At 44.3% G+C, this 21,701-nt stretch overlaps 1 protein-coding gene across 4 annotated transcripts in view; it reads right to left on the bottom strand.

The window, feature by feature from the left end:
- The window catches only part of tbc1d19 (TBC1 domain family, member 19), a 173,874-nt gene that overhangs the window by 144,805 nt on the left and 7,368 nt on the right, over positions 1 to 21,701 (bottom strand). For 3 of the 4 annotated variants that reach the window (XM_078553375.1, XM_078553555.1, XM_078553463.1), the window contains exons 2-3: positions 4,892 to 4,964; positions 218 to 263 (exon numbers count right to left, since the gene is read on the bottom strand). In XM_078553375.1, coding sequence (XP_078409501.1) covers positions 218 to 263; positions 4,892 to 4,964 — 119 coding nt within the window. Of the gene's footprint in view, positions 1 to 162; positions 264 to 4,891; positions 4,965 to 21,701 lie in introns of all 4 variants that reach the window. The other variant, XM_078553639.1, reaches the window with a different exon arrangement.

Here is a 21,701-nt window from a genome sequence, read left to right as displayed (position 1 = left end):
CTTTGGAGCTGATTCCCACCTGCTCTTTTGACCATGGATACCAGGGCTGCACTGCAAATTGAAAATTAAACCCACAAACTAGAAATTTAAAAGTGTTATTTTTGTTCAAAATTTCTTTGCAAAACATTTAAAGCATACAAGAATAAAAGGAGGAAAGCTTACATATGCAAAGCTTTCCCACACTTGTTATAGAAATGCACATCTTTAAAACACCTACACATTGAGCTCACGGTAGACAGCATTCTGCAACTTCTTTTCCCAACCTGTAAAACAAACAAATTGTGTTGGTAAAACCAATCTGAAATAATTTAGAAGTAACAAGTTTTCCCTTTCTACCTTCAAAAGGATATTAATACATGTAAAATCTAGATAAGAACTATTAGGCTCTAAGATTAAAGTCTCAAAAGTTACAAAAGGAAAATTAAAGTTACAAAAGGAAACTCAAAGAAATGAACTTTTTCTTTTAAAAAAAGTGTTTGAGTATTTAAAACGTGATGGTTGTTTTAGTACCTGAATAACATGAAGTAGTGGATGGACTCAAGTTTCCCACTGGGTATTAACCCAATTCAGAACCTGGAGCTCACTGAAAGTTGTCAGGGTCTTCTAACTCAGGAGTGGGAATCCAAACCACTAAGTTAAAGGCTCACTCGTTTAAAAGATTGAGAAGCATGAACAAAAGCAATGGAGGAGTTGAGAGAGGTAATAGGGAAAAAGAGCCAGACTTCATCAGCAAACAGATGGAAGCAAATCTGGTTTCTGCAGATTGTGTTGTCAAAGGGTAGCGTGTAAATGAGGAAGAGGAGGGGGCCAGGAGTATATTTGTGAGGGACTCCAGAGGTAATGATGTACGGGAAGGAAGAGAGGCTATTGCGAGAGATCCTTTGCCATAGAGGTCAGGACTGTTTCCAGGTACCGAACTCTAACCTCCGGAAAAAGCAGACACTCATTGTGATTTTCATGGCGGCACCCCTTAACTAGCCTGGAGACAAGCTTGCCGTCCAACTAAAGATGGTGAGTGGGCTCTCAAAGCTGGAAGGCCAGAGGCACTACAGCCTGAAAAGTACAGCAGGCTATGATGGATGGCAAGAAAGAGAACGGGTGCTTCAAGGTGGAGGTGCCCTCTCTTCAATCTTTTCAAATCTACATTGAAAATTGTTTTTTGCAGTCAGGCACCATTGTAATTTGGTGGAACCCATCTACAGGGTTGCCTGAGGCTGCTTCTTCACCCAGGCAGACACGTGGGGCTCTAGGCCATCACCAGACACTTAAACTGCCCCCTCTGCCTGCGGGAACCTGGAGGCCGACTAAAAAATTCTAGTCAGTCTCCTTTAATTGGACACAAGTGGTTCTTATAAAGCCGGATTGGTTACCCACCACAAAAATGGCCCAGAGGTAGGATGGAGCCGGGGAATTGCCACCCTGGCCAAGGGAGCTATTTTTACCCCCAGCCTCCCTCCACACCCAGCCCTGGGGGGGCTGGGGGCAGGGGGGGGGGGGGGGGGGGCAAAAATTTAGCCCATTGTCTTTGGCCCTATCACAACTAAGTATCCTCACCACCAAATCCATCCCCCTCCCTGGTACTGTCTCACACTGAACCAGACAGTTTGTTCCTTAGCTTCCTATCTAGCCCCAAGCTGTCTTTCTATTAAAAAGATCACCTACTTCCACTTCCGTAAAAACACCGCCACTGTCGCAACTTAGCCAATCATCTCCAAATTTAACTGGTTAACCTACCATCCTCTACGCTTAATAAATTCAGCTTATCCAAAACTTTGTGGCTCATACCCCACTCTCATAATGAGCTGAACTGCACAAAGGCACCAGGTTCCCACACCCCCAAGTAAAAAGTTAGAAGGGTGGGAGGGATGAGCCCGCAGAGGGGAACACCTGCTACCCCGCAGCCACTAGGCTGGAGGCAAGACGACTGCCTTTCCCCACCTTAGACACTTGCCAATCAGAGGTCATCAGCTCTCCAGCACTTCGGGACAGGGGCATGCAGCGTTGAATCAGATTTGTGTATATTTTTGGGGGTCTCACCAGGTGCCAAGCAGCTGAAGTTTGAGAGGACATCGGCAGAGAGGCAGGAGCAACCTTGGGGTTGCGGGGGGGGGGGGGGGGTTCAAAACTTGGGGGGGCGGGTGCGATGGACCTAGGGTGCTTGTCAAGGTGGAATCCACCTCCAACCACCACCAACCCACGCAAGGAAACCTGCCGAGCTGGCTGTTTGGTTTGGGCTTCTCCTGCTGCAGGTTCTATCCCAGCAGTAGCAAAATGATTCCCTTAAGTGGGCATCAATTTCCCACTTAAGCGCCTCAATTGGCCCACTGCTGGGCAGGCCACCTGAAGCACCCCTGCCACTGGTATAACTGCAATGGGGCAGGAACGGACGAGGAGGCGGCGGGGAGGTTGCCCACTGGATTTAACAAGCTCGCCACCTTCTAATCCTGTATTTGGGGGAGCGTAAAATCTAGCGCATTGTACATCTCACCAATTACCCTTGCTTATCTTGGTTCCTGGCTTCAATGCCTCAGATTTAAAATTCCCATCCTCATGTTTAAATCCTTTAGCCCCTCCCTTTCTGTAACCCCTTCAAATCCGACAACTGAATCTTCATTCCTCCAACTTTAACCTTTTGTACATTCTTCTCCATCTTCTTTTGTCCTATTATTGGTGGCAATGGCCTCAACCAAAGCTCAACGCAGTGGAGTAGGTCAGCTGCTTAAGTCTTTCCATCGATAATTTTAAAAGAAAAGGTTCATTATACAGCAAATGAATACTTTATGTCTATTGTCAGCTTGTCCAAGATTTATGTGATGACTTGAAGCATTACATATTTGAAATTATATAACTTAAGACACTATGGGCCGGATTTTTTACTGGAGGTGGAGACAGGAATGGGGTGGGAAATGAGAAAAGCTTAGAAATTTTTGCATTGATTTCAAACTTGCAGTGCCTTTCTGTCTCTGCAGTATTTTTATGTGGCAATTTTAATCGGAGGGCCTTGGATTGTGACACAAGTCTTCTGAGGTTGAGGTTGCCATTGTGAAAAACGCCCTCCTGTGAGCCCTATAGGAACTTTGAATTTCGAACACCCCAAACCACTTCCTGCACCCCCCATGCACTCCACTCCCACTATTTTCATGTGCTGGCACAGGTTTTGGAAACCCAAAAAAACCTGCCTTATTGGAGAGTTTGTGACTGCTGGCGAGAAGTCTGCTGAAGAATCAGGAATGCTTTGACAGTTAAGTGTTAAATTTTTTGACCCACTCAGATGTCACTATTAGATGATATATTATAATGTAGATATGTTTTAACTGTAGTGATTCATCATAGGACTGTTTCCTGAAGAGATAAGTTGTCCATTACGTTGGCGAGCATTGTTTAGCTTTGAGATGCATTAGAGTACCTTTCTCACTAGGAAACGTGCGCCTACACAAACAAAACTGCAGAAAACACCGCTTGAGATCTCTCATGTAACAATCTTAAGTGATGTAAATGCCCAGACGCCTTTTAAATTGACTAAAAACCTAGAGCAGCTTTTAATTAGAGAAAAAACAGCTACCTGCTCTTGGGACTGCTTTGATTGACAAGGTATCTAGTATAGGCTTAGGGGGAAAAAGGCCATCTAGTTTCCAAATCAATGGACTTCATTGTTTACATTTCCCAAGATTTATTTGACAGCTGAGCCCATTAAGAATGCTTGATTGTGTTTCAAAAGCTAATGAACACTTATCTCAGCAACGGGCTATGTTTACAGATTGATTGACAGTTTTAAGAAGTTACTAAAGGATAATCTGTCTTTGATGTGGTAAGTGAAATAGATGTTTGGTTTTACAAAAGACTGACAACTTGAGCAGATCTATATTTTTTCTGAACGGATTTATGAATTAAAAGTTTTTTTCAGTATGAAATATGTTGAATGACAGCTTTATGAGATTGTTAGAAATTTATTTATACTCACTTCAAAGCAGCCTGAGTTCTACCCATAGTGGTTACTGGCTCAGTGGCTTTGGCGGATAAATGGGAGGCATGGATATATAAGGGGGCTTTGAGGGGACTGGGAGTATGAGGTGGCATGGAGTGGGCATGAGGGTGTGAGGGACTAAGGGGTGAGGTTTAGAGGGCATAATAATGAAGTTGGGAGCTGAACTGCTGTCCCCAAGGACCAAGGCAGGCCTTCTAACCAGCCTGCCTCTGCACCCACATTCCTCCTGCACTGCATGACGGCTCACAAAACCCAAACCATCTGCCCGCATCTCTCAGAGACAAAAGTATAGCAGGAATTGGGTTGGGAGGCGGGCTCGTGTTTCGGAAATCGCAAAAGGGTCTAACTTGCGGTTCGTGAGCCTGAGACAGAAATACAGGCCTAAGTATATGATTTGTATTTTATAGATGGCTTGATAAACTCTAGAAAAATATCTCATCATCTTGAGTGGTCCCTTTACAAACTGAGCAAGACAAGAATACAAAGCAGAATTTTTTTTATAACTCCAGAAAACACAACATTGCAGTGGAACCAAGAGACTGAGAACTGTTGTAATTAAGAGGAGAGGACATATTTTTGTAAATTTTGAGGCATATTTCAGAGCCTACCTAGACTTCAAAGAAAATGGCAGTACTGTACCAGCAGGGTGGCTTATCACAAATTATAACAATACAGTTAATAATATGAAGAACAGCAGCAAAACCCTACATGCAACTTCAAAACTATCATCTATACTTATAATGATAAGCACTACAAACTATATACCAAAAGGTCCATATAAAGTTCAGTAATTACATTTCCTTTATAATGTTATTTTTTTCTACTCTTATTTTATTAAATATCGGTTTAGGCTTTAATACGAGTTTTGATTTGCAAGGCAAAAAGCGAAGGTGGAATTTTTTTAACCTGATTTTCGCAAGAAGTCCTTCAGGTCCTCCTTCAAAGATTCAATCCGAACCTCTGATTTATGAAGGCAGGTCTGCAAAGAAGACAGAGACAGAGTGTGAAAAAGTTTGAAGCAAAATATAAATTAACAAACCAGACAGTCCTTCTATTTGTAGCTCAGTCATGGTTAAGGAAGTATAACCACGAGACTTGGAGGAAATAAGTGCCCCTCTCCTTAATATACAGCATACCGCATTTTTCACTTTGACTCTTCCATGGTTACGAATAACATTCAGAATGTCCAACGTGACAAATGCAATGTTAAGCTCCAGCTCCACTGTTATGTGCTATAAATTGGCATTTAGCAAATTTAACTGGAAAATATTCTTTAAAACTTAAGCATCATCATACAGTCATAGAATTTTACACCGGACAGAAGGTGGTCAATTAGTCCAATGCACCTGTGCTGACTCTCGGAGAGAGCAATCCCATTCTGTTGTCGTTCCCTGCCAACACCCTGCCTCCGCCCAACCAATACCATGTTACATTTGACTTTTTCTAACAACAATCAACTTTTTTTTTAAAAAGCTATTACAAGTTTGGCTTCTATGACCATTTCTGAAAGGGCAAACACTACATAAAAAATCTTCTCCTAACCTCTACCTTCTTGTTTCAAAGAATTATGAAAAATTTATTGGCAATTTTCATGGTGTTTCTCCCTACAACGAATACTGGTATCGTAAAGAAACAGGTTTGGTGCAGTTACTGGGTCTAATGGGCTCACAACAACTTGTAATTATATAGTTCCTATAAAGTGCTAAAACGTTCCAAGACACTTCACAGGAGCGTTGACAAACAAAATTTGGCACTGAGACACAGGAGCAGCTATTACAACAAAAACTTGGTCAAAGAGGTAAATTTTAAGGAACGTCTTAGATTAAGATTGGTGGAGAGGTTTAGGGAGAGAATTTCAGAGCTTAGGGGCAAGGCAGCTGAAGGCATGGCTACCAAAGGTGAAGCAATTAAAACTAATGTCTGCAAATTAAACATAGGTACACTTAAATATAAAAATACAGGGCTACCAATTCTACAATATATTTGGGGCAATTTTGTTTTATTCTTTCATGGGATGTCGGCATCGCTGGCCAGGCCAGCATTTTTTGCCCGTCCCTAATTGCCTTTCAGAAGGTGGTGGTGAGCCACCTCCTTGAACCTCTGCAGTCCATGTGGTGTAGGAACACCCACAGTGCTGTTAGGGAGGGAATTCCAGGATTTTGACCTAGAGACAGTGAAGGAACGGTGATATAGTTCCAAGTCAGGATGGTATGTTGCTTGGGGGGGAGGGGAACTTACAAGTGTTCCCATGTATCTGCTGCCCCGTCGTTCTAGGTGGTAGAGGTCACAGGTTTGGAAGTGTCGATGGAGCCTAAATGAGTTGTTGCAATACACACTGTTGCATGTGTGCAAAAAGTCAAACCACATTGCTGTGGGTCTGGAGTCACATCTAAGCCAGGTTTCCTTCCCTAAAGGGCATTAGTGACCAGATGGGTTTTTACGGTAATCGACTGTGGTTTCATGGTCACTATTACTGCGATTAGCTTTTAATTCCAGGTTTATTAATTAATTGAATTTAAATTCCATCAGCTGCCATGATGGGATTTGAACCCCTTAGAGCATCAGCCTGGGCTCTGGAACACGAGTCCAGTGACATGGCAAACATTTAAGCAGATATTTCGTAACGCTCAGCACAAATTTATCCCGGTCAAAAAGAAGGACTCAATGAGAAGGATGAACCACCCGTGGTTAGCAAAGGTGGTCAAGGAGAGTATCCAATCAACAACTAACATTAAAGCGGATAAAACTAATAGTAGGCCAGAGGATTGGGTATTTTTTAGGAACCAGCAGCGGATGACTAAAAAGCTAATAAAGAGGGAGAAAATTGATTATGAAAGTAAATTGGCAAAAGATATAAAACAAACAGCAAGAGCCTCTATTGGTATATGACAAGAAAGAGAGAGGCTAAAATGAGCATGAGACCCTTGGATGATGCAACTGGAGAATTGATAATGGGAAACAGGGAAATGGCAGATAATTTAAACCAATATTTTGCATCAGTCTTCATGGTGAAGGAGACTATAAACATCCCAAAGATATCAGAGAAGCAAGGAGTGAATGGGAGGAAAGATCTTGTAACAGTCTCTATCACGAGGGGCAAAGTATTTGACAAACTAATGGGACTAAAAGCAGACAAGTCGCCAGGGCCTGATGGCCTGCATCCAAGGGTTTTAAAGGAAGTCGCTGCAGGGGTAGTGGAGGCATTGATTGAAATATTCCAGAATTCACTGGATTCTGGGAGGGTCCCAGCGGATTGGAAAACCGCTGATGTGACACCCCTGTTCAAGGAGGAAGGGGGATAAAAAGCAGGAAACTATAGGCCAGTCAATCTAACATCTGTCATTGGGAAAATGCTAGAATCCATTATTAAGGAAGAAATAGGACATTTGGAAAAGATTAACACAATCAGAGCCAACATGGTTTTGTGAAAGGGAAATCATGTATGACAAATTTGCTCGAGTTCTTTTGAGGATGTAACAAGCAGAGTTTATAAAGGGGAACCAGTAGATGTACTGTATTTGGACTTCCAGAAGGCATTCGATAAGATGGTTATTGCACAAGATGGGAGCTCACGGTATTGGGGCGAATGTATTAGCATGGATTGAGAATTGGTTAACACACAGAAGAGAGGGAGTCGGGATTAATGAGTCTTTTTCAGGTTGGAAAGATGTAACTGGTGGAGTGCCACAAGGACCAGTCCTAGGGCTATTTATATTAATGACTTGGAGGAGGGGGCAGAGTGCAACGTATCCAAATTTTCTGACAATATATAAATAGGTGGGAAGGCATGTAGTGATGTGGACATAAGGAATCTGCAAGAGGAGTGAGTGGGCAAAAACTTGGCAGACGGAGTTTAATGTAGGAAAGTATGAGATCATGCATTTTGGTAGGAAGAATCAAAAGATAGACTATTATTTAAATGGAGAGAGGCTCCAAAGAAGTACAGCACAGAGGGATCTAGGTGTTCTTGTACATGAAACACAAAAAGTTATCATGCAGGTGCAGCAAGTAATTAAGAAGGCAAATTGAATTTTGGCCTGTATTACTAGGGGGTTGGAGTTTAAAAATAGGGAAGTCGTGTTACAACTGTACAGAGTGTTGGTGAGGCCGCACCTGGAACACTGTGTACAATTTTCGTCCCCGTATTTAAGAAACGATATACTGGCATTGGAGGCAGTTCAAAAGAGATTCACGAGGCTGATTCCTGGGTTGAAGGGGTTGGCTTATCAAGAACGGCTAAACAGGTTAGGCCTTTATTCATTAGAGTTTAGAAGAATGAGGGGTGATCTTATTGAAATGTACAAGATTCTCAGGGGGCTTGACAGGGTAGATGTTGAGAAGATGTTTCCACTATTAGGGGAATCTCGAACTGGGGACATAGTTACAGAATAAGGGGACACTCATTTAAAACTGAGATGCAAAGCAATTTCTCCTCTCAAAGAATAGTAAATGTCTGGAATTCTCTACCCCAGAGAGTTGTGGAGGCTAGATCACTGAAAGTATTTAAAGAAGAGGTAGATAGATTTTTGAAATATCGGGGAGTTGAGGGCTAGGAGTAGCTGGCACGAAAGAGGAGTTGAGGCCTTGGGCAGATCAGCCACAATCTTATTGAATGGCGGGGCAGGCTTGAGGGGCCGAATGGCTTACTCCTGCTCTGATTTCTTATGTTCTTATATTCTTATTACTACGATGCCACTGTGTTTCATGCATAGGGGTGACTTTTGGGGTGCAAATCAGACAGACCAGAGTTACACCAATTCAAATATACATGCTAAATTCAAATGGAAGGGACTGCCAACAAAAGTTACACCCATTGCCCAAAGTTGTGGATGCATGCAAATGACAGGACAATAATGAGGCAAAAACCTGCTGTCCCAAAAGTTGTATTATTTAAGCCAGAATTGCACTGAATGTAACTAAGACCAGCAGGAAAATTATGTAAACTGCTTTGTCTGGCTTACTAATCCCATAAGTGACTCATTTCACAGGCTCTGAATGTTGATATACACTTTTCCAAAACAAAGGGCAAGATTTTGCTGTGAGCGGGGTTTTGCAAGGTAAGTTGCTATCAGCAGGACAGTAAAGTAATGCAGTGCCCTCTACAAGGCATCTAGGATCTGTGTATTCAGGGCAACTGCATATCTCTACAACTAGATTTAAAAATTGTTAGTGGGCAATGCAGATTCTGAACCAGGAAGTTAAAATAATAAATTCAATGTCAAATCAGGTACAAAAGGCAAAATAAAGAGGGAAATAAAGATAGCGTGAAGGCAGCGCAAGAAAAGAGACCGAAAGGAAAAGTAAAAAATGCTTTAAAATCTCCAATAATAATTGTAAATTGCTTAAAAAAGAAACATTTTAGTTGAAGTTTTTCGTCTTGCACTTACCAGGACAATTCGCAAGAAAATGCCAATGTCAGAGGAAACAGCAAATTTATACTGTATGAGGAGACAGTGCTGATTGGTTGGCAAGTAGACTCTGATTGGTATAGGTGTTGTCATGGGGAATGCACCAGTTGATGGTCACTAACAGTTAACTGCCAAGCATTGTTTAAAATTTAAACCAGGCAGCTTGACTCTGATTGGCCCTATTGCCCTGGGGAATGAACCAAGGAATGGCTGTCACTTATTTTGTTTAGCTGAAACAGGCGCAACGTGTGTACATGCTCTTTCTGTTTGCAAAGAACAGGGCCCTGTGTATTAATATATGTAGCTTCCAGTACACGCAAATGCACCACACCGCAAGCCCGACTGACATTGAAGATTATTTCGCAAATATTGTCCAATCGCAGAATCACATCTCATTTTGAACACTGTGTTTTGAGTTTTGCAAGCACAGGCTGGTTGGGTACGGTCTGTACCTTGCCCGTTGCAAAGAGTGGCTGGGACATGTTGTTTAATACGATCCGCCAGTATTTGGGATGTACGGCCTACATACCTAGCATCAAACTGGCACTGAAATTCATATACCACATTTTTTTAAAATTCATTTACGGGTTGTAGGCTTCGCTGGCTAGATCAGCATTTATTGCCCATCCCTAATTGCCCTTGAGAAGGTGGAGGTGAGCTGCCTTCTTGAACTACCGCAGTCCATATGGTGTAGGTGTACCCACAGTGCTGTTAGGGAGGGAGGTCCAGCGACATATTCCCAAGTCAGGATGGTGAGTGACTTGGAGGGGAACTTCCGGGTGGTGGTGTTCCCACGTATCTCCTGCCCTTGTCCTTTTAGATGGTAGTGGTTGTGGGTTTGGAAGGTGCTGCCTAAGGAGCCTTGGTGAGTGTCTGCAGTGCATCTTGTACATGGTACACACTATTTGTCGGTGGTTGGGGGAGTGAATGTTTGTGGAAGGGATGCCAATCAAGCAGGCTGCTTTGTCCTGGATAGTGTCAAGCTTCTTGAATGTTGTTGGAGCTGCACTCATCCAGGGAAGAGGAGAGTATTCCATCACCCTCCTGACTTGTGCCTTGTAGATGGTGGACAGGCTTAGGGGAGTCAGGAGGTGAGTTACTCATCGCAGAATTCCTAGCCTCTGACCTGCTCTTTAGCCACAGTATTCATATGGCTAGTCCAGTTAGGTTTCTGGTCAATGGTAATCCCTAGGATGTTGATAGTGGGGAATTTGGCAAAGGTAATGCCATTGAGTGTCAAGGGGCGATGGGGTTAGATTCCCTCATGTTGGAGATGGTCATTGCCAGGCACTTGTGTAGCACGATGTTACTTGCCACTTGTCAGCCCAAGCCTGGATATTGTCCAGATCTTGCAGCATTTGGATATGGACTGCTTCGGTATCTGAGGAGTCGCAAACGATGCTGAACATTGCGCAATCATCAGTGAACATCCTCACTTCTGACATTACTCATTAGTATCTATTAGCTTCTTCAAGGCTACTACATTAGTCACATTTGCCTGTCTGCAGCTCCATTAAGTAGCTCACCAAATCACTGCTTGCCAAGGTTGAGCAATACATCATATTTCTCTGCTGACCTTAACCATCAACACTCAAGCACTTTTGCCATCTCAGCCCTCAATCTGCAATTTCCTGGCTAAGTTCCTCTCCCTCCTCACCTTCTTTAAGTCTCTTTAAAAACGCATCTCTTCGATCAAGATTTTGGTCTGTCATCCTGATACCCCTCCCTTTCTTTGAGTCACCATCCAGTACGTTTCTGATTACACCTGTGAAGCACATTAGAGCTTTTTTTCTGCATTAAAGGTGTAATATAAATGCAAGTTGTTCTTGCAGTTCAAAAGTGCAGCATCCATCAGTACAACTCTAAAGTGTCAGCCTAAAGTTTGACCTCAAGGGCAAGGTTTTCCCCTTGGTGCACTAAGTAAGATGGCAGGAGTGAAACAGCACTTTACCTGCCGGCCGCAATGGCAGGTTTTCACGTCATATCATCCACTTCCCGCCGCATTAATTATGCACACATGGGAAACACGCCAGATTGTGGCAAGCGGCCTCTGATTCACCCGCCCCGCCTTAAACTCACCGCCTCTTCAGTCCAGGCGCCATAATTAAATGATACCCATGCACAACTTTTTCAACATCTGAAGCCCAGGTCTGCTCCATGGAAGACATTGCTCCCAAAGGGAAGAAGCATGCTGCTCCAAAATTCAGTTACACCTCACTGGAACTCCTGCTGGATACAGTTAAAGCCCACCACAATGTTCTCTACTCCCATGATGGCTGGAAGAGGTCTACCAACCTCACCACTCCGGCTTGGGAGGCAGTGGTGGCAGCGGTGGTCAGTGCCAATGCAGCACAGAAGAGGTCAGCGCAGAAAGAGGATGAATGATCTCATCTGTGCCACCAGGGTAAGTCAATCATCTCATCACTCTCAGCTCACATACTCAAGCCCATCAGACATTCACAGGGATCTCACACACTGCCAGCTCAAGGGACGTCACCACTCACTCTCACACACACCTTCAGATCTCGATCTGGCTTCACATCCTCTGCAGTTCGCGTCCTCATCTTGTCCGCAGCTCTACTCACCACCCACACATGCCAGGCATCCTTATCATCTGCCCTGGTGTGCGCTCTGCTCACACTATCCATCTGTCTTTATGCAGGATAAGCTCGCACGTAATCGCAGGGAGAGGTCCTGGAAGGGGGTTTAACGCTAGAACACATGGTCCTCACTACCTTTGAGAACAGAGCCATCGAGCTGGCTGGAGAGGACATGGACTGTGCCTGTGGTGACAGTGAGGTCGGCGGCAAACACCCACATGAGGATCTTGCAGCAGCTCATCCCTCAGACAACGATACTGTTTTAGAGTCACCTGCCATGCACTAATTATCTCTACTTTCTTTCATAGGCATCTCCGCCAAGCGCCCAAGGCCCTCAACCAGCCAGGCCCTTAGCTCGAGCCCCGATGACACTTCTGATGGGGGACCCGAGTACAGCACTGTTGAAGACCCGTCACAGCACTCACCCAAACCCTCTAGAAGCGCAGAAGAACACACCTCGGTGGGACCTAGTGCTAGAGCAGCCTTGGGGTCACAATCTAGTAAGCATAGCACACAATCTGGTCCACAGCAGGCAGAGGCAGGGACACCTGACATCACCAACACTTGGAGGACTGTAGGAGGCAGGAACCTGCGGAGTCTGAGTCAGATGACAAGCCTCCGAACTCGGTCCTAAATCAGTTGCTGGAACTGCAGCAACAATCACAGGGCCATCAGGAAGGGATGTCAGCTGCATTGCTCAGATTGCAATGGATGTCAGCTGCATTGCTCAGATTGCAATGGATGATGGAGAAGTCTGTCCGACTTCAGTCTGAGGTGATAGCACCGGCATGCCAATGCATCGAGGTCAACACTGGTAGGATGGCAGCCATCATGGAGACCTTGGTCCAGGACATACGAACATACATATAAACATACAAATTAGGAGAAGTAGGCCACTTGGCCCCTCAAGCCTGCTCCCCATTCTGTAAGATCATAGCTGATCTGATTGCAACCTCCACTCCACATTCCTGCCTACCCCCTATAACTTTTCACCCCCTTGTTTATCAAGAATCTATCTACCTCTGCCTTGAAAACAAAGACTCTGCTTCCTTTTGTGGAAGGGAACTCCAAAGACTCATTACCCTTAGAGAAAAAAAAATATTTTCATCTCTGTCTTAAATGGGTGACCCCTTATTTTTAAACAGTGACTCCTAGTTCTAGATTTTCCCACAAGAGGAAACATCCTCTCCATATCCACCCTGTCAAGAACCCTCAGGATCATAAAGGTTTCATTCAAGTCACCTCCTACTCTTCTAAATTCCAGTGGATGCAAGCCTAACCTGTCCAACCTTTCCTCATAAGGCAACTATTCCTGGTATCAGTCTCGTAAAAGTTCTCTGAACTGCTTCTAACGCATTTACATCCTTCCTTAAACAAGAAAATCAATACGTACAGTGTACTCCAGATGTGATCGCACCAGTGCCCCGTATAGCTGAAGCATAACCTCTCTACTTCTGTAATCAATTCCTCTCAAAATAAATGATAACATTCTATTAACTTTCCTAATTACTTGCATCAAGACACCTGGATCCCTCTGAATCTCAGAGTTCTGCAACCTCTCACGATTTAAGTAATATGCTTCTTTGTTATTCTTCCGGCCAAAATGAATGATTTCACATTTGCCCACATTATACTCCATTTGCCAAATCTTTGCCCACTCACTTAACCTATGTCACTTTATAGCCTCCTTACATCCTCTTCACAACTTACTTTCCTACTTATCTTTGTGTCATCAGCAAATTTAGCAACCATTCCTTTGGTGTCTATCTCCAAGTCATTTATATAAATTGCAAAAATTTGAGGCCCCACCACTGATCCCTATAGCACGCTACTCGTTACATCCTGCCAACCAGAAAAAGACCCATTTATGGCTACCCTCTGCTTCCTGTTAGCTAGCTAATCTTCTGCCCATGCTAATATGTTACCCCCTACGCCATGAGCTTTTATTTTCCGCAATAACCTTTGATGTGGCACCTTATCAAATGCCTTCTGGAAATCTAAGTACATCCACCGGTTCCCCATTATCCACAGCACATGTGACTCCTTCAAAGAACTCCAAAGAATTGGTCAAACATTATTTCCCTTTCACAAAACCATATTGACAGTGGCTGATTATCTTGAATTTTTCTAAGTACCCTGCTATAACATCTTTAATAATAGCTTCTAATACTTTCCCTATGACAGATGTTAAGCTAACTGGTCTGTAGCTTCCTGCACTGTTGCAGAAGCAGCACTCCATCGGTGGAATCCATCAGTGGCTACGCAAGAAGCGGGCTGGGCACCTAGATCTCACTCCAGCTGCCCCTTCTCCTCAAGGAGTCGGCCAGGGGCCGTTGGGGACGCATAGGGAGGCAGACCAGCAGCTGGACACCCCGGGGCCATTACCCATGTGACTCTGGGACTGTCCGGCCAATCCCTATCCAGTATTACTGTGTCCCTATCACATTCAGCTCCACAGGCCAAGGACAGTGCACCTGCCACACAACAGGACACCCAAAGCAAGCCACAGCCCTCCAGGTCTTGGCCCTCCAGAGGACACCCGCCACAGTTGTTACAGACAACAAGGCTGCCTCCACCTCCACAGTGGATGTCAGGAAAGCACCCAGGCAAGGAAAATTAAAAAAATTTAGGAGCACAACGGTGTCATGGGTGTTCATAATATGTATCTAATGTGCACAAATGTAAATAGAATCGCACCCATTTCACATCTCCTCTAATGTATGTCTCCTTTTTATGATGAGCTGTATTGCTGTCAATCAGGTGTGATACCATGACTCCTCCCCCACTTATCGCAGTTGTCGCTACCACGGGCCTCTCATCTAAGTAGTATACTTCCATATCACCACTGTGCATACCCCTTCTTCAGATCATTCTCAACATCAGTGATGTCTTAAGGTTTGCTTGTGGAAGGAACCTCATTCACATGATTTGCAGGATCATGTCATGTTTATTCTTGGCTGTGTAAGATTGAGGCAGAAGTGTTCTAGCTCGTCTGCATTCTTGAAAAGTGAAGGTGTAGTGTACAAGGAGAGGTGTGTTTATGTATGGACAAGGATCATATATCGTGCAACTCCATATCCTCCCTGTCATCCGGCAGGGTTTTCATGCTATGAGCCCATACTCAGAGCTCGTGCACGCTCCTGTCTGCCAACTGCATTTCCGACTTTCCGAGTGTACATCTACAGTGTGCTTGCACACAAACAGGGGAGAGAGCACATCCTGAGTGGGGCACATCCAGAGTGCATATTCGTAATTTGGTGCAAAGTGGGAATTGAACTGGTAAGTCTTTCTCTTTAATTTCTCTTTAATTTTTGTAAGTTCAGTAGTCTAGGTAAAAGGTTGGTAAGGTAGCTGACTCAGCTGACTATGTGACAGTTAACTGTCAATCACCTGAAGCCTGATTACGGCCTGAAAAAATTCTTTCGAGTTATCAACAGTCACAGATTGCAACTCTATCGAGTACAATCACAGTTCTTGGTTTCCGGGAGTGGGACACGAACCCACAACCCTCTGATTCAAAGGCGAGGGTGCTATGAACTGAGCCACTCAGCTCTATTTAAGAAAGGGACAATCTAGAAGCACACTACAGTCTGGCTTGCACACGAACAGGGAAGAGAGCACATCCTGAGTGGGGCACAGCCAGAGTGGGTATTGGCAATTTGGTGCAAAGTGGGAATTCGGTGCATAGGGGACGAGGTGCTCTTTGCATTTTTTCCTTGCTATCCAACTTCTTCAATCTTCAGAGTGTGGGTCTTGCCCTGCTGCAGCAGTAGGGGCTACAAGGGAAAGGAATCACTGGTAAGTAGTGGGAAAGGTATTTACTACTTTAACTGCTTATAGTTTAAGGTCTTTTTGTGGTTTATAGTTTGTATATTCTACAGTAACGAGGATCAGGAAAGAAAGGCCCTAGAGTAATTGACTTAAAAGGTTTCATTTAAAATGATAAGTCATGGTAGGAGCGCTCAAAGCCATGGTGTGCTCCTCGTGCTCCACATGGGAGGCTGGGGACATTTCCAGTGCCCGGGACCAGCATGTGTGCTGGAAGTGTGTCCAGCTGCAGCTCCTGGAAGCTTGGGTTTCAGAGCTGGAACGGCAGCTGGGGACATTGTGGAGCATCCGCGAGTCTGAGAGCATTGTGGATAGCATGTTTAGAAAGGTGGTCACACCGAAGATGAAGGGACTTGAGGAAGGAAGGGAATGGGTGACCACCAGGCAGTCCAAGAGAAACAGGCAGGTAGTTCAGAAGTCCCTTGGGGTCCTGCTCGCAAATCGGTATTCCATTTTGGAGGTTGATGAGGGCGCTGGTTCCTCCAGGTAGTGCGGACAGAGCCAAGCTTCTGGCACCACAAGCAGCCTGTCTGTACAGGAGGGGAGGAAGAGCAATGGTAATAGGGGATTATATAGTCAGGCGAACAGAGGGACTACTGAGGCCGTCAACGTGCCTCCAGGATGGTATGTTGCCTCCCTGATCCCAGGGTCCGAGATATCACTGAACGGCTGCAGGGCATCCTGAAGGGGGAGGGTGATAAGGCAGAGGTCATGGTACACGTTGATACCAATGACATAGGTAGAAAGAGGGATGAGGTCTTGCATCAAGAGTTCAGGGAGTTAGGCAGTAGACTAAAAAGCAAGACCTCTCTGGTTGTAATATCTGGATTACTTCCAGTGCCACGTGCTAGCGAGCTCAGAAATAGGAGAATAGCGCAGATGAATACATGGCTTAAGAGTTGGTGCAGGAGGGTTTTAGATTCCTGGATCACTGGGACCGTTTCTGGGGAAGGTGGGACCTGTACAAGTGGGACGGTCTACATCTGAACCAGAGCGGGACTAACATCCATGCGGGTGGGTTTGCTAGTACTGTTGGGAGGAGTTTAAACTAATTTGGCAGGGGGAGGGGACACAGAATGTTAGCAGAATAGGGACACATCATAATACAGTAAAACAATCAAGTCAGAGGGAGTACAGCTGCATTAAGTTTCAAGGGAGTAAGGCAAGGCTGGATGGCCTCTACTTTAATGCCAGGAGTTTTCCAGGTAAAACGGATGAGTTAAGGATGAGGATTGACACATGGAATTGTGATATAGTAGCCACCACTGAGATGTGGTTGAGGGAAGGGCAGGATTGGCAGCACAACATTCCGGGATATAGAATCTTCAGGCAAGACAGGGGAGGGGGTAAAAGAGGAGGAGGCGTTGCATTATTAGTTAAGGAGTCAGTTACTGCAGTAAGAAGAGATGATATCTTGGAGGGGACATCGAATGAAGCTTTGTGAGTAGAGTTTAGGAATAAAAAAGGGGCAACCACATTATTAGGTGTTTATTTTTGACCCCCAGATAGTCAGCGGGAAATTGAGGAGCAAATATGTGCACAATTTGTGGAGGTATGTAAAAACAATAACAATAGGGTAATTATATTAGGTGATTTCAACTTTCCAAACATTAATTGGGATAGACACAGTGTTAAGGGCTTGGATGGAGTGGATTTCTTGAAATGTGTACAGGAGAACTTTTTAGGTCAATATGAAGAGGGTCCAACAAGGGACGGCACAGTGCTGGACCTAATTCTGGGGAATGGTGGCTGAGGTGGTGCTGGGCAAGCATTTTAGCGATAGTGACCACAACATGATACAGTTTAAGTTTGTTATGGACAAAGAGATAGACAAGTTGCAAAAAAATGTTTTGGATTGGGGGAAAGTGGATTTTAGTAAAATAAGGCAGGATCTGGCCAAGGTAGACTGGGAACAGCTACTTGTGGGGAAATCTACAGAGGAGCAGTGGGGGGTGTTCAAAAAGGAAATGGGGAGGGTACAGGCTCAACATGTTCCCTCTCGGGTGATAGGAAGGTGTAACAAGCCCAGAGAACCATGGATGACCAGAGATATTCAGGTTACGATGAGTAGGAAAAGAGGGGCTTTTAGCAGGTACAAGGGAAGCAAATCAGCAGAGACATTAGTGGAGTACAGAAAGTGCAGGGTGGAGCTTAAGAAAGCAATTAGGAGAGCAAAGAGGGGATATGAGAAAGCTCTGGCTGGTAAAAGTAGGGAAAATCCCAAGATATTCCATAAGTATATCAATGGGAAGAGGATAACCAGGGAAAGAGTAGGGCCCATAAGGGACCAAGGGGGAAATCTATGGGTGGAGCCAGAGGACATCGCTAGAGTGTTGAATGAATAATTCACATCCGTCTTCACCCAAGAGAATGAGGATGAAGGTATCAAACTCTGGGAGAGAGACTGCGAGGTTCTTAAGCAAATTGATATAGGGAGTGACAAGGTATAGGTGGTGTTGGCAGGCTTAAAAGTGGACAAATCTCCAGGTCCAGATGATTTGTGTCCCAGACTGCTGAGGGAGGCAAGGGAGGAGATCGCAGGGGCTCTGATCCAAATTTTTAATTCCTCTCTGGCCACGGGGGAGGTGCCAGAGGACTGGAGAACAGCTAACGTGGTTCCGCTATTTAAGAAGGGTTGTAGAGATAAGCCAGGGAACTACAGGCCAGTGAGTCTCACGTCAGTGGTAGGGAAACTATTGGAGAAAGTTCTGAAGGAGAGTATCTATCTCCACTTGGAGAGGCAAGATTTGATCAGGGATAGTCAGCATGGCTTTGTCAGAGGGAGGTCATGCCTAACAAATTTGATTGAATTTTTTGAGGAGGTCACCAGCTGTGTAGCTGAGGGTAGTGAGGTGATGTAGTTTATATGGCTTTCAGCAAAGCCTTTGACAAGGTCCCACATGGGAGACTTATAAAGAAGGCAAATGCACATGGGATACAGGGTAATTTGATAAGGTGGATTCAAAATTGGCTGAGTTGTAGGAGACAGAGGGTGATGACAGAAGGATGCTTTAGTGACTGGAAGCCAGTGTCTAGTGGCGTACCACAGGGATCTATGCTCGGTCCCCTATTATTTGTCATTTATATAAATGACATAGATGACTATGTGGGGGGTAGGATTAGTAAGTAAGCAGATGACACAAAGATTGGCCGGGTGGTAAACAGTGAGATTGAGTGTCTTGGGCTACAGGAAGATATAGAAGGATGGTCAAATGGGCAGATAAGTGGCAGATGGAATTTAACCCTGAAAAGTGTGAGGTGATACACTTTAGAAGGAGTAAGTTGACAAGGAAGTATTCAATGAACGGCATAGCACTAGGAAGTTCTGAGGAACAAAGGGACCTTGGCGTGTGTGTCCATAGATCTCTGAAGGCAGAGGGGCATGTTAGTGGGGTGGTGAAAAAGGCATATGGGACACTTGCCTTTATCAATCGAGGCATAGATTACAAAAGTAGGGAGGTCATGTTGGAGTTGTATAGAACCTTGGTGAGGGGAGTAATGGGATAGTAGCAAGGATATACCGAAGCTGAAGTGTGCTCTTTATTAGCAATGACTCGTCACCTAAGGGCTTCATGGTGTCTCAGCATTTATAAGTTCGCAAGGGCCAGGGCTGGCCATGAGGGTACAATGTGTGTCTTAAAGATGAGGCATTTCAATGTCTGGCATGCAAGTGGTTGAACGTCGTCATCCTCAGGTGGTCTAAGTTATGACCAATGCAGTTGGTAAAGCTGAGTTATTTAAAAATCTCAGTGGGAAACTTTAAACAACTGTCATAATCTATAATTTTAAGTGTTATGTTTGAGATGCAACTCTAAATTCAGGAATCAGACCACCGGTTCTCAAGGTTTTACATTAAACTAAATTAAACATTTTATTAATTTACACAGGTTAAAATATAAAAACACCTGGCTACAGATTACTACTATCATAACTTTTAACAAATTCCCAAACTAATCTCCGTTAAGGCAACAGCAGCCCATAGACTTAGCCAGACACCAGTCAAAGTATTTTCACCTTACGAATTCAAAACAAGGTTCTTATCACTTTGGTTCCTGTGGAGCCAGTTGGATGCTTACAGCTGCCTTTTCATCTCTCATTGCCTCTGCCCTGCACACACACAACTGAAGTTATACCTACCACTGATTGAATGTAAATTCTCATTGTATCACCAGCCTCTTTGAACTCCACCTTTTAACAATGAAACCCCTTAAAATTGGTACTATAAATTAGTAATATAAACATATTGCTTGACAGCTACTAGATAGGGTGTCATTTTTCACCGCACTTCTTGAATGTCCTTTTCAAAAAATGCAAGTGCACACTATCTCACTTACATATCAAAACTAGTACTCATCAAAGCACCCAGACTAGCTGACTTTAATCCAATTAAGACACACCCACAGGCTAAACCTCTATTTTAAAAGAAAAATATTTTCCAATAATATTATATACATTAACAGCTTCATGACAGTCTAAATGCATGGTAAGGTGAGGATAAAAGCAGGCCAGCATCCCTAACTGAGGGTGCCAGATCTTAATGTGATAGAGAAGAAGGTGTCACAGAGGTTAGGTGAATGGGCCAAAATTTGGCAGATGGGGTTTAACGTGGAAAAGTGTGAGGTTATCCGTTTTGGTCAGAAGAATAAAAAGGCGATTTATTTAAATGGAGAGAAACTTCAGAATGCTTCAGTGCAGAGGGATCTGGATGTCCTCGTGCATGAATCGCTGAAAGCTAGTATGCAGGTACAGCAGGTAATAAGGAAGGCAAATGGAATTTTGGCATTTATTGCTAAAGGAATTAGAGTATAAAAATAGGGAAGTGTTGTTGCAACTGTACAAGGCATTGGTGCGACCGCACCTGGAGCACTGTGCAGTTTTGGCCCCCTTACTTGAGGAAGGATGTAGTTGCACTGGAGGCGGTTCAGAGGAGGTTCACTAGATTGATTCCAGAGATGCGGGGCTTGTCTTATGAGGAGAGATTGAGCAGTTTAGGCCTATACTCGCTAGAGTTTAGAAGGATGAGAGGAGATCTAATTGAGGTATATAAGATGCTAAAGGGGTTAGACAAAGTAGACGTGGAGCGGATGATTCCCCTTGTGGGACATTCTAGAATGAGAGGCCATAGTTTTAGGCTAAGGGATGGTAGATTTAAATCAGAGATGAGGAGGAATTACTTTTCTCAACGGGTCGTGAATCTGTGGAATTCACTACCTCAGAGAGCAGTGGATGCCGGGATGCTGAATAAATTTAAGGAGTAGATAGACAGATTTTTAATTAGTAATGGGTTGAAAGGTTATGGGGAGAGGGCAGGAAATTGGAGTTGAGGCCGAAATTAGATCAGCCATGATCGTACTGAATGGCGGGGCAGGCTCGAGGGGCTGAATTGCCTACTCCTGCTCCTAGTTCTTATGTTCTTATGATTCAGTCATCTCTGAATAGATGCATACCTGCAAAACGTCCTTTGAGGGTACCTTTTGTCACCGAGGAGCCAGCCTGTATCCTGTGTAGTCCCTCAAAGACGTCTAGGATCTGCGATCTACTCAAGATGTAGGAATGGTGGACGTTTCCTGGTTATCTGGTGCAAACCTGCATGATCACTTTCTTATGGTTGCAGAGCAGCTGTACATTGAGCGAGTGATAGTCTTTCTGGTTTATGTAATGGAGTGCCTGCTGCCAGGGAGCTTTTACAGTCACACGAGTGCAGTTGATGACACCCTACATCTGTGGGAACCCAGAAATCTCAGCAAAGACCAGTGGTTTGACATCTGGCTTGCTTGATCTCTGTCAAAGTTTAAGTAATTATCGGCAAAAAGGGCATCTGTTACCTCATGTATGGATTTGTGCGTGGACGCTTGACAGATCCTGCTGAGCTCCCTAGTG

The sequence above is a fragment of the Cetorhinus maximus genome, chromosome 1 (assembly GCF_964194155.1).
Source record: "Cetorhinus maximus chromosome 1, sCetMax3.hap1.1, whole genome shotgun sequence".
Lineage (NCBI taxonomy): Eukaryota > Metazoa > Chordata > Chondrichthyes > Lamniformes > Cetorhinidae > Cetorhinus > Cetorhinus maximus.
Note: the sequence above shows the minus strand (reverse complement) of the source record. Positions and strands in the feature narration are given on the sequence as shown.